Here is a 13,856-nt window from a genome sequence, read left to right on the forward strand (position 1 = left end):
CTTGCAGCCCTCAGGGGTGGTGGTGGGGTGTCAGGGAGCTGGGTCTTCCAACTTCTTGATCATGTTAGTTCTATCTGGCAACTGTGGCTAAGATGAAAGGCAAATTGTCTTTCTTACTGGGGAAAAGAAGGGATCCCATTCTTTCTGATAAAAAAAAAAAAAAGCTGCAGAGACATGCAACAACCCACACTGTGGTATCGGGGAGACTGCATTCCTGTGGCCAGAAGTCGTGAAGAAATATCCCAAGAGAAAGGAAGCACTTCCAGAGAATGGTTAAACTGAGAGGCAGCAACAGAGCCAGGCCTGGGTCTGGGCTTTGCAGTGTCTCTACAGGAAACGCTAGGATATTCCTAGAACAGGGCCCGAAGCACCGGCAAACACATGAAAACACAGGAGAGCACAGGGTTCACCAGGCAGCCTCAGACTCACGGGTACTGAGCAGTCCCAGTCCTCCGGAGAAACAAAGAAGCCAGAGACTTCTCCTTCAGAAACAGCAAGTCTAAAGCACACAGTGGCACACACCTTAGAAGGCTGAGGCAGGAGGATAGCCAAGAGTACAAGACCAGTATGGGCTAGACAGTGAGACTGTCTCAAAAGTATACACAAATTTAAAATATTTTTAAATGAAGGAAAGAAAAGGAAGGATGGAGACACAAATAATCTTAAGAGCTTTTCTTTTTTTTTTTTAATTTCAGAAAGAACACAGGCAATTACTTTCTGATAGATAGCAACAAGCTGTGACCACAGCAGGAACCAAGAGTCACTTCTCAAACTTCAGTAATAAAGGCAGCCGTTGACAGGTTTCACAGACACAATTTTATTAAAATTGTGCATAGATTTCATACTTACATTTTTTTAAAAAAAAACTTTTTTCTGGTATCAAAATAATTATCCTTTTAAAATACCTTGAGAAGCTGTAATACGATTATCTTGCCATATAGTAAGTCCTCTCCTAAAATATCAATCACTTCACTCCCATCTCTCATAGCTCTTACCTCCACATGCACTCTCTTTATTTCCTAGCCTTTTCTTGGCATCTTTGACATTTATCCAAGATAAGCACAAAAAGGAAAAGATTTCCCTTACAAGCCCTTTATTAAAAAAAAATAAAATAAAAGTAAAGGAAGGGGAAAAGATGGGAAGGAAAGGAGGCAGAAGGGAGGAAGGGAAGGAGGGAATGGGACATGTAAGTTAGGAGCAAAGCGAGCTGGTGAGAGTATTTAACATGACACCACAGAGTCTTTAGTAGAGCTATGCATGCCCTGGACTTACATATACCAGATACTAGTTTTAGCCTTGTATTGGTAATTTGGGCTTAGCAGCACCGTCTAGTCGTCAGGCTATATCAAAACCCAACAATGGGAGCCCAACCATTTTGACACATTGGGATATATAGGGGCTGGAAGTCCAGTTAAAGAGACCAAACTTTTTTTTTGTCAATCACAAGTCAAGTGGATTCTAGAAAATCCACTCTGGACACAGGCTTCCTGCAGAATCTCAGTGCACAGCCCAGGAACGCCAGCTTATACTGAAATATTCCTTCAGAAGCTGGACTCAGGCAAGGATTTCTTTCGACCTAAGGAAAGTGTGTGGTATTTCACCCTTTGCAGGGTGCCATAAGAATTCTGTTCCCCAGGAATGGTCTTTTGTGAGGTGCCGGCTGTACTGGCTCTAGGAGGTCTGCTGGCTTTTCGAGGGAGGTGGAGAGAGCTGGGCGCAGATCGGATGTCCCTTTCCATGTGGTAGCCCAGGCCCCTGGCTGGGCTCTCTCGAATCCTGAGGGCAGGGGATGAGCCTCGAGCCTGCTCGTTCATGGCAGGGTTCAGCCTGTCACTCACCAGGGAGACAGGGGGTGCTGTCGGGGAGTTCTCAACCCTGACAGCCCTCTTGTGCTCTTTCTTCCAAAACACAGATTTCAGAAGAGTGAATGTCCCCTGTCCCTTGTCTTTGTCAGGGGCCCTTTCCTCCACAGCAGCCCTTGCCTTCATCTTGGGTAAGGTACCTGGGCCATTGTCCTTAAAGTTTCTGAGCAACCCAGTGGAGGGGGAAGGTGGGCTACTCTGGCTTCCCACCTGACCACTTCCCTTCCAGGTTGTCATCTTCTGGCCCTCAGGGCGAGCTGGTTTTTCATCCCCTACTGAGGGCATCACAGTGAGGGGCAGGTCAAACTTTTTGGGGAGCTTGATATCCTGATTTGCATTTCCTGTTCGTATCCTGGCTGTGTTTAGACCATCATCTAAGGATCCCAAGGAGGGATGGTGGTTGAGGTGGCATGAGGAAAGGGGCATCCTGGTTGCTCCTTGACTGATGGCTCGACCACTGTCTTCATTTTTAGCAGGAAGGTTGCCATCAGACCTAGGTGAAGATGACTTCTCATCCCCACCAGCAGCACGTGTCAACAGCGGCACAATGGACTGGCTGGTGGACCGTGGTCTTCGCCTGGACTCGAGGTATTCCACCAACTCAACAGATGCCCCAGGTCGTTTCTCCCTGTGTCCAAAGGACCATCTCAGGGGCATGGTCTTGAAAGGCCCATGCCTGGATCGGGAAGCAGGAGGTGCCTTCATGCTAATACTTCGGCCGCCAACACCCCGAACCAAAGGCCTGGACTCAACCCCTCCTGAAAGAGACACAAAGACTGTGAACACTTGATAGGGGTATGTGCCAGTCATCAAGCAATGATGTGTCAGATACAGGGTTGGTCACAGTGACTAAAGCATGAGGCAGTCACACAGAGGCCCTGCCCTCAGGGCCACCAATAGTTTTGTCCACTATTCCACAGAATCCATGTGAACATCTAAAGCCACAGAGAAAGCTGGGTAAAGACGGCACAGCCTTCCTGGATATCCACAGAGGATTGCTGCTAGAATCCCAGCAGATAGCAAAACCTGTGAATGCATAAATCTCTTCTATAGAATAGCAGAATGTTTATACAAAAGCCGCACATATCCTTCCATAGACACACACACATGCATTCTTTTCTACAGCTCAACCCTTCTAAAGGGAACACTGCATGCCTTTCCTAAGAAGTATCACCATCGCCATCGCCAGGTGGTGGTGGCATATGCCTTGAATCCCAGTACTTGAGAGGCAGAGGCAGAGGCAGGCAGATCTTTGTGAGTTCAAGGACAGCCTGTTCTACAGAGCTAGTTCCAGGACAGCCAGGGCTACATAGAAAAACCCTGTCTCAAAAACTTAAAATAAAATAGTGTCACCATCATCACTGTACTGTGTCACCATCACTGTATTACCAGAACTGCTTGATGCCTAACACATACAGCCCACGTGACCACCCTGTTCCACTCGATGGGGTCAGTCAATTACAGAAGCATGGGACTGGTACCCACAACTGGCTCCTGACAATGTGCTACTACTCATGGATTGTGTGCATTATTGGCCGAAGGCTTACATCCCTCCCAGATCATAAGTGGAACTGTAACCCCCAAGGTCATGGCACAAGAAGTGAGACTTTAGAACAGTGTCCTCACCAGAAGAGGTAAGAAAGGCCAGAGCTCTCTCTGACTCCGAATCATAGAAGAGCACTCCCATAACCCAACCTACCTGGCCCCTGATCCCATCCTGCAGAGTCACGAGGAGTAAATTTCGGTCACTTATAAAGGCCCCAGCCTATTTCTATTACAGCAGTCCTAGAGCTATAACAGAGACCAACTCTGAAGATAATGAAGGACTTTTGCCACAAAACACTCATGTGGGGAGGTCCTAAGATTCTCAGGCACACAGGTGTGAGGTCAGGGAGAGCAAAGGTCACAGAGAATGCTGTATAAGAATCTAAGTGCACAAGTACACATCTGCCTAGCAGCTGAGAGAGCAGGGCTCACGGGGGAGAGGGAAGAAATGCTGGACCCGCCACACGCAGATATCACAAGTTCCACGGGGATCTCAGCTGCTGGGGTTTTCACATGTCATTTTTGATTATCTTTTTCTTTAGAGAATTTCTTTAGATTGGCCAGGAATAGACCCAATTTTACCCAAAATACTTTGTTATTTCAGTTTGCATTGACCTTGTGGCTCCACCATTCAATTCCCTAACCCTGGGGAAAGATGAAACACTGTTCTGGAGGCAAAGGTGTGTGTGAAGCTTTCTTGTTCCTCATCCACAGCCCCGAGAAGGGCAGAGAGGAAAGTTTTGCATCAGGAAGACAAAGCTGTGGCTTTTCAACCTTCACCAGGTGGAATGGCCTGAAGCCCTGGCAGGTGGTGAGAAGACCTGGTTACTGCTGTAAATAACCACTTTTCTCTTCTTCCTGGTGTGAAAGGGCCCTGGGCCAGGGCCGACAGCAACTACACTACAGACACCCAAAGGACCCCTTCAGCTCGCCTCTTTTTGGAGAAAAAGCACCCTTTATGTCCTTTCATCTATTTATTGCCCCATAACAGGACCTGAGGGGGGCAGGGATGGAGAGCCTTAGATAAATTGAGAAATAAATGGCATAAGCAAAGAAAAAGCAGCAAACACCCACATGGCCACTTGCTCACTAACCAAGCATCCCACCCTTATCCAGTACTCAAGCTCCTCCCCCTCATCCCACCCCTTACCCAGTATACAAGCCCTTCCTCTGGGAGATGGCTCTTCTGGAAAGCAGCAAGCTAGGAAGAAGGGTGGGATCCAGGGAGCCTAGAACTATGAAAGACCTACAGTCATATTTAAAAATATTTATTATTTTTATTGTATGTGTGTTTGTCATCATGTACTTGTCTACCATATGTGTGCCTGGTACTGGACCTGGAGTTACAAATGGACATGAGTGCAAGAAACTGAACCCAGTTCCTCAGCAAGAAGAGCAAATGCTCTTAACCATGGAGCCACCCCTTCTGCCCATGGGACCACCTTTTAGTGCATAGGACCACACCTCCAGCCCACATAGTCACGCCTCCAGCCTACAGAGCCACCCCTCCAGCGCACAGTATACAGATAAGCCCAGCTACTCATCTTCCTCTGAGACTGGGCCTGGTGGACAAAGCTGGGAGAAAGGAGGTCTGGATGTCACACCATCAACTCTTGGGAGCCAAAGTCACCCTCCCTTCTCTCACCTCAAGAATCACTTCAATCTAGAGAAGGAAGAACAGAGCCTTGTGAGCAGAAACAGAAAAGGTTACAACAGGGTCCAACTGAGTGTGGTAACTCAGACCCATAATCCCATACCTCAGGAAGCTGAAAGATTATAAACTCCTAGCCAACCTGGGCTCCAAAGTGAGAGCTTGCTCCAAAGTAGAAAAGACAAAAAGAGGGCCCAGCAACAGAGTATGAAAAAAACAAACAGAGCAGAACCCAAACCAGGAGAGCAGCTCCTAATGAACCAGAGCAGAGCAAGCAATGACCTGGAGGGAGGGACAAGCGGCATCAGGGCTTGAAAAGTGTGACCAGAAGGAATGAAAGGTCAACGGATGAATTGAAGGCTTGTAGGGTCACTGTTGAGATTCACATGAGTGAGTAAAAAGAAAACAGGAAAGAGCAAATGCTCATCCCAGCAGGTGTACCTAACCTGCAGCCTGCACCAGTCCCAGGATAGATATGAATATGAATGACCCAGAACATTTGTAGGTAAAAATGTCAAGAAGTTTAAAGATTGGACACTTCTGCACACAGAGCAAAATGGCAGAGACACAAACCACAAGGGAAAAGGTAAGGGAGCAAGGAGATAGAGCCAGGAGCCAAAACAAACAACCAGAGGAATCTGAAGGCAAGAAACACAATAAATCAAGGGAAATACAAGACAATGTCCCAAAGAAAGGCTTGAGTGTGCAGAAGGAAAGACACCTGACACTGGGTGGGGCTGAACATCCAAGCATGTGCTAGAATTTCTGAACTCCAAGGTCAAAGAGAACATCTTAAAAACCTCCAGCCAGAAAGAGCAAGAGACACTCATATGAAAAAGAACAGTCTGGGTTTCTCACCTGCTGCCCAGGGGCAAGGAGAGCGTGGGAAATCAGCTACAGATGCTGCAAGCAAAGGGTTGCAACCGCAAAGACTCAGAGCCCCAGGCCGGCCAAGCTGCCACCCACTGGGGCAAAAGAAATATTTCTGGCTGAGCAAGGATTTAGAGCTGGCATGCCTAAAGGGCTCTGATAAACACTGACAGAGCAGAGATCTCAGGGCAGAGGGCAAAGAAGACAAACACAAAAGCACAGTGCATCTCAGCCCCTGAATTCCATGAACTGTCCATCCTTCACAGGGACTGCCAGGCAGTCTCAGAAGGTCGTCTCAAGTCCGGGTGCGTGGGATAGGAATTCTAACAGTACTCTGAGAGTATCTACCTCAAGTCAAGGAGGAGTGTATCTGTAGAAAAGCTCTCACTGTGGAAGGAATGTCATGTGGGGAGGGGAACCACAGAAGCACAGCTCTGGTTATTGAAGTAAAGAGAGAAAGCAAGGATGAAACAGAACGCCTGGCAGGAAACAGCTGGTTTCTTATAGCCTTCTAATAGCAGGGAAATGTGATTGATTGCAAACAGTGAGAAAGTAGACAGTAATAAGGTCAGAAGAAAAGCAGAATTTGCAAATTAATTAGAAAAAGAAACAAACAGCAATCTAGTCAACCAACATGAAGGAACAGGAAAGGAAGAAAACCAACAAGAAACATTGTTATCACAACACTGCACTTGGCTCCCTCCCTCCCAGTGTGTTGCATTCTCATAATAAAAGAGCTGCAGGGCCATGGATGGGGCTCAGTAGCACAGTGTGTCCTAGCACACACCAGGTCCTGGATTTTACCTCCCAGCACACCAGTGAAAACAATAAAACAGCTGCCCTTTATTTTTTACCTTAAAAGAAGGAGGGGGCCTAGAGTCAAAAGCTCAGTAATTAAGCCTGCTCTTGCAGAGGACCAGGTTTTGATCTCTAGCAGCCACATGGCAGCTGAGCATCATCCAGTCCCTGGGTCAGCAATGCCTTTTTCTAACACCTAGGGGTAATGCATGTGTGTGTGTGTGTGTGTGTGTGTGTGTGTGCGCGCGCGCGCGCACACACACACACACACACACACACACACAAAACGCTAATATACATAATTAAAATAAACACATCCTTTAAAAATAGCTATTTACCAGAAACCACCTAAAATGTACTAAAAAAGAAAGCAAAAAGAGAAGGGCAGAAGCAAATACTAGGCAAATGTGGAAAGAAAGAAGAGACAAAATTACCAATGTGGAGTCTAAGGTTAAAACCAGAGAGCAATAAAGAACAATTACAATGATAAAAATCACAATTTATATATAAAAAAGATCCAATGGTCATGAACTATCAGACATCTATTAACAAACAGCTCATAACATAAGGCAACAAGTATAAACGTTTACAGAGTACATGGTCAAAGCCCAGCTCGGCAGAAGACCTCAGTGGATCTCCTTCACAGTCAGAGGTGAGTTTAAAGCCAGGCTCAGTGGCTCACACTGGTAAACCCAGCACTTGGGAGATGGTGGCAGGAGGAACAGACATTCAGGGTTATCCTTGGCTGAGTAGTGAGTTCAAGACGAGCCTGGGCTACAATACTTTCAAAAAACAAAACCAAAATAACAATAACAAAAAGAGATGCATTTAAAGACATGGGGTGGGGGGACTGAATAAAGTAATCAATCACCTAATACCATGATATGCATGGTTCAAGCCCTCAGAAGGACTACATCTAATCTGTATGTACATAGAACACATATAAAATAACAAAATAGACTTCAGAGGACAAAAATGGATGAAAGAAGGTAACTTTTGAAAAGCTCATTCTTGGACCATACGTCATCAAATTAGAAACAAAGAATAAAAAGGAGACCATACTTTGAATGGAATATTTGAAACTCTCAGATACCATCAAAAAGGAATGTAAGCTGAAATAAAACACTGTCTGGAAAGATCTGGAAAGGAAGAAGATATACTAAACCCTCTGATGCCCAAGAAAAGCCACAGGACATTTATCAGCAGGAGGACCTGTCCTGATAAGCTGGGGACACCTAAGCCCCAGAGCCTTTTATTCACAAGAGTCTCTGGGAAGAACTTCTTGGGATTTTTTTTCAAAGTCACATTTTCCAGTAATTATAAAATTAAGGTGTTTTTATATTCCTTTAGCTGAAAAGCACCCACTTCTCATATCTGCCTCAATTCTATTAGTTATAAACCCCACAAAACTCTTGTCTTAGTCAGGGTTACTAATGCTATGATAAAACACCATGACCAAAGCAAGCCGAGAAAAGGTGTACTTGCTTACACTTATATATCCATAGGCCATCATTGAAGGAAATCAGGGAAGGAACTCAAATAAGGCAGGAACCTGGAGGCAGGAGCTGATGCAGAGGCAATGGAGGGGTGCTGCTTACTGGCTTGCTCCTCGTGTTTTGTTTGGCCTGTTTTCTTACAGAACTCAGAACCATCTGCCCAGGGATGGCCCTACTCACAATGAGGTGGGCCCTCCTGCATCAACCACTATTTAAGAATATGCCCTACAGGCTTGTCTGCTTTCTTCTGGAGGCATTTTCTCATTTGAGGTTCCCTCTTTTCTGATGACTCTAGCTTGTGTCAAGTTGACATAAAACCAGCCAGCACACTGACCACTCCTTTCAGTATAGAGTTCTATCCCAAAACCCACAGCCAGAGCTCCTGGAAGGATGACATTCCTGAACAAGCTGTGTTTCTCTACTGAGGGCTGCTGACATGTAAGCTCTGTGGGAACAGGAAAAGGATGTAGTCGTTTCCTCAGAGCCCATGGGGGATCAGCTCCTGCAGATGCTCGGTTCCTTGGATGCTCAAATCTCTTATAGAAATGTAGTATTTGTAACTGACGCACACCCTCCTGTGTGTTTTATACTTCTGTACATTCCATGATTGTTTACCAAACAGGACTATTCCTGGACACTGAAGGGCAAATGGCATCCTTGCCCCTATTAAGATTCACTCCTATTAATTTTGAGAGATAAAAAAGTCTCTCTTGTATGAGAGAGGACTGAATCCCTTGAGGAAAACTCTCTGCTAGATTTTGCTCCTGCTCAGATTTGACAATAAGACTAGATTTTGCAACCATCTCAGAGCTTCCAGGTCAGGTTTCAAAACTCCATCTCTATTTTATCCAAACTACGAGAGGGAAGGCTCCCTCAGAGAGCAAGGCTCTTCCAACAGCCAAGCCGAAGAAATCTAAATGTGAAGTTGTTGGCAGCCACGTGCCTCAGAGGACAGTTGGTGGAGCCTGGAAGACAGCTGTCACTCCCGCACTGGTGCTGTCTGTCTCTGCAGCCTGACACTTCTCTGAAGACCCCATTGAAAAACTGGGACATTCTTTGGAGCTGCCTCCTCATGGAAGGATGTCCAAAACATTTCCCCCTGGGAGAGGGCTGCCCAGGGTGCCATGCCTTTCGACAGAGCTGGGATGAATCAATGACTTCTCTCAGGCAGTACTGACAGGAACGAGCAGGCTGGAAGAGCCTCTCTCTTGTTTATAGGCACACTCCCAAATGTGCAGCAGGGACAATGTAAGAAAAAATATCTTGAAAGCAAGATAGAAGCCATTGCATTCAATTCAATCCCATGGGAATGAACTCTAAGGACTTGGACAAGTTCACAACACATATACACACTCCTGCAGCATTCCATTTGATGGTGAAATGAGGGAAGCCCCAAACGCCAAATGCCAGGGAGTAAACTAATGAGCTATGACTCATGAACTACAAACCAGAAGGCAGCTTAATTACTTTATCATGACACTGGTCTACTCACCAATATCTACTGGAACTCTGGGATGTGCCAGGAACTGTGCTAGGTTCTCAGATACAACAATAACTAAAGTACATGGAAAGAAGAAGCTGGCAAGTGAGCACATATACCAAGGCCCAGAAATTCCACCCCTAGGTATGGATTCAACAGAAACACAGGCATATCTATGTACAGCAGAAGACATGAGTTCAAATCTTACAGCAGCATGTGTTGGTAACCTCTATCCAGTTGAGATCAGAAGTGTGGAAGGTTTCAAATCTCTTCAGATGTTGAAATAGGTAGAATAGTGTGGTATTCTGGAGCTAGAACACATGTCTAAACACAAAACTCTTTTATGCATCATGTATACCTTATGCACAAGAGTAAAGATGATTTTATGTAATATTCCTAATAATTCGTGCACAAGATTGCATGGCGTGAAATTTTCTACTGGTTGTGGCATCATATTGGTAAGAAATTTTATATTTTGAAGCATTTGGGATTTCTAGATTAAGCATGCTCACCAGATAGCATTGATAATAACTCCAAACTGGAGATAACGCCTAAATCTAGCCATACTAGAATAAAATGAGACCTATGCTTACAATGTGGGAAATACTGGTGAGGGAGACAGTACCATCTGCCAAGGAGCAGACGCCATCCAGAGATAACCCACCATGTGGGCTCCACAGAGAAACTGCATGGATTTACAAAGCATCCAACAGTATCTCAGGAACTGAAAAATCTGTAGTAATTCAAGACACTTCTTTTGACAAGCAAGCCAGATTTCTCCGAGTTGACTTCTGTGCTAGGCTCTGCAGCAACATCTACTCCATAGAGAATATATAGAAGGCAGAAGCTGATCCCTCTGCCTCTCCCTGCACACTGGCTCCTAATCGCTGTCTTTGCTTTTAGTTTCTTTCTCTCACGTACACAAACTAACTTCTGTACAGAGAACTCTGAATCTCTGAGTTGATTTTATTTACAAGTAAAATAAATAAGAGAAAGAACAACCCACTGCTATGCAGACCAGATGCACCTCACAAGAACAGGGATAAACAAAACAAGCCAAATAAAAAGTCTGCATGCCATATGGCTTCACAGGTGAAATCCATCTTCGTAAACACATATTTTTAAATATAAACCAGACTGACAATAGCCCTGCTCCCAACTCTCCAATAGCTACTCACTGTGCCTGGAATAAAGTCCAACAGGTGTGTCACAGTTGGCCCCTGTCCATTTTTTACTTAACATAGTAAAACTAACCTGGCACAGATCCTGTGAGAGTGGGAAGTACTGAGTGAGACAGGTATGAGGAAGCAGGATTCCAGAACCAGTCACCTTTCTACCTACCTGCCTGCTTTCCTTCCTTGGTGTTGGGGACTGAACCCAGGGCCCTGTACATGATAGGCAAGTCCTCTGCCACTGAGCCACACCTCCAACTCAGAAGTCTCTATTTCTTAATCTAGCAATGGATATGTTCACTTTATGATAACTCATCAGATGTACAAGTATGATTAGTGTACATATTTATTAGCAGTGCATTAGTACAGTAAAAATATCTGCATGTTTTATGGAATATGTACTCACAATGTATGTGCTTATATATGACAACAAGCATCATAAATACACATCTTGATGCCACAATCACAAATGTTAGCTTAATGTTTCTATACCTGTGAAATCTGTGTTTATAAAGCATTTCTATTAAGACTTTATGTTAAAGACTAAATTAGGAACTAAAGGAAACATGAACATTTACTTGCTTGCTTGTTTATTTATTTTGTAGGCAGGGTTTCTCTATTTAGCCCTGGGGCTCCTAAACCAACTATGCAGACCTGTTTGGCCTTGAACTCACAGAGATCTACCTGCCTCTGTCTCCAAAGTGCTGGGATTAAAGGTGTGAGCCACCACGCCCAAATGAAAATTTAAATACTTGACCACTTTTTTTCCTCGAAGGAGACACACCTACACAGATACACACTGAATTCTTGTTTTAGGATTTGTTTCTATAGCATCCTGTCCTCTGCTTTCCTGCTGTTTCTCTGTTAGAGAGGTCACCTGAATGTGAGCATGCTCTGTTAGCTCTCTTTCAACAAAGGAAATCAGAAACTGCCCTGAGCTGTGCAGTTACTTGCCTTTCACCATACTGCACAATGACTTGGGCACATGCCATCACTTCCTGTACCTCCGCTGGGCTTCCATTTCCTCCCACCCACAGCAGAGGCCCCTGGGGAGTCACTGGTGGTCCTCCAGCCTGACTGGTTCTCAGCCTCCCTCAGGCCTTAACACTAGTTGGCCCTTTCCTTCTGAAAGATGCTTTCCAGTGCCTAGGAATGAGCCTTGCCTGGCTTGCTCCCCCTGGCCCTGGCTGCTCTGTCCCAGTTCCATCTCCACTTTTACTCAAGCCCTACACATTACAGCTGCCAAGCTTGGTCTTCAGTCTCCACTCTTTCCTAACTTCCTTATAATCTCCGTGGAGAGCTCAGCAAGCCTTTGGCTTCACTTCCATCTGTGTGCTGATGGCTCTCCAGTCTCCATCTCTAGTCCCTGTAGCTCTCATGCTGCTGCTACGACTGCCTTGCAGGAGTCCCAAAACAATCTGCCCTAAATTGTGTGGCTCTTTCTAAAACTGACCCTGCTCCTACCCAATGCTTCACCATCCTACAAACTGTACAATGATTCCCCCTTGTTAGTTATACCTTAAACAAAGGTCTAGACATCTTGGACCATTTTCCTTCTTTCATACGCTGCATCCAACACTTGCAGATTCTGTTAGTTCTTCTATCCACAATCTGACCATCTTGTCCTCCTCACATCTGTCCAAACCTTACAACTATAGACAGTCTCCTAATGGGCCTTCCACCTGACACACATGCCCACCCCGAGGATGGATTCTTCATGCAGTAAACAGGGTAGACTTTAAATATAAAACAGGGTCTGGAGAAATGGCTCAGTGGTTAAGATCAGCTATTGCTCTTCTCGAGGACCTAGGAGGTATCTACGTAGGTGACTCAGAACTAATTTGTAACTTTAGTCCCCGTTGTCGGGGAGGTCTGACACCCTCTTCTAGTCTGAGGGCACTCCACACATGTGATGCACAGACAAACATGTAGGTGAAACACCCATACACATAAAATAAAAATAAAGGTAACAAAAATTTAACATATAAGCCATATTGATTACTGCCCTACTCCACATTCTCTCTCACTATTCACAGCACTTGTGGTAAAGTCCAAATAGTTGTCCCATCCCCCTTTCCTCCCCCACCTCCTCGCATCATGCCATGCTCATCTTTCTTTTTTTTTAACCCTTTTTTTTTAAGATTTTATTTATTATGTATACAGTCTTCTGCCTGCATGCCAGCATAGGGCACCAGATCTCATTCAAGGTGGTTGTGAGCCACCATGTGGTTGCCGGGAATTGAACTCAGGACCTCTGGAAGAACAGTTAATGCTCTTAACCGCTGAGCCATCTCTCCAACCCAAACATAGGGCACTTTTGTTTTGTTTCGTTTTTTGTTGTTCTTTTGTTTTTTTTGTCTTTTGTTTTTCGAGACAGGGTTTCTCTGTGTAGCTTTGGAGCCTATCCTGGTACTTGCTCTGGAGACCAGGCTGGCCTCGAACTCACAGAGATCCGCCTGCCTCTGCCTCCCGAGTGCTGGGATTAAAAGCGTGCAGCACCAACACCCCCATGCTCATCTTTCATAGCACCTGCTATGAAAATATTCTAGGCCTTCTGCACAGCTTGAGTCTCTGCTATCACCTTGCCTCTTTGTCTGTCCCTGCTTTAAACCCCCTTCAGACCCCTGCTGCAGCTGCTGCCTTAGTTTCCTGTCTGCCCCATGATGTAGTAAGCTCTGTAGGAACAGAAAAGGGATGCAGAATTGTTCCTCAGAGACTGTGGGGGACCAGCTCCTTGAATGCTCAAATCCCTCATAGAAAATGTACTATTTGTACGTAACTGACACACAGGCTCCTGTGTGTTTCATACTCTTGTATATGCCTGTGTGCCTTAAGTCACCACCCAATTGCCTGTAATACCTGATGCAGTGTGAGCATTAGAGGATGACGAGAGAAAAGTCTGCACATGTTTAGCACAGGCACGAAGTGTTTTCTATTTTCCATCCGTGGTTGATTGGCTCTACTGATGCACAACTTGTGGGT

General features: G+C 45.3%; 1 protein-coding gene across 2 annotated transcripts in view; it reads right to left on the reverse strand.

Moving 5' to 3' along the window:
* Positions 1 to 1,541: 1,541 nt before the first annotated feature.
* Usp43 (ubiquitin specific peptidase 43) overlaps positions 1,542 to 13,856 on the reverse strand; it is a 58,511-nt gene continuing 46,196 nt past the window's right edge. For both annotated transcript variants that reach the window (XM_027427106.2, XM_027427105.2), the window contains exon 15: positions 1,542 to 2,620. In XM_027427106.2, coding sequence (XP_027282907.1) covers positions 1,542 to 2,620 — 1,079 coding nt within the window. The remainder of the gene's footprint in view (positions 2,621 to 13,856) is intronic.

The sequence above is a fragment of the Cricetulus griseus genome, chromosome 7, assembly GCF_003668045.3.
Source record: "Cricetulus griseus strain 17A/GY chromosome 7, alternate assembly CriGri-PICRH-1.0, whole genome shotgun sequence".
Taxonomy (NCBI): domain Eukaryota; kingdom Metazoa; phylum Chordata; class Mammalia; order Rodentia; family Cricetidae; genus Cricetulus; species Cricetulus griseus.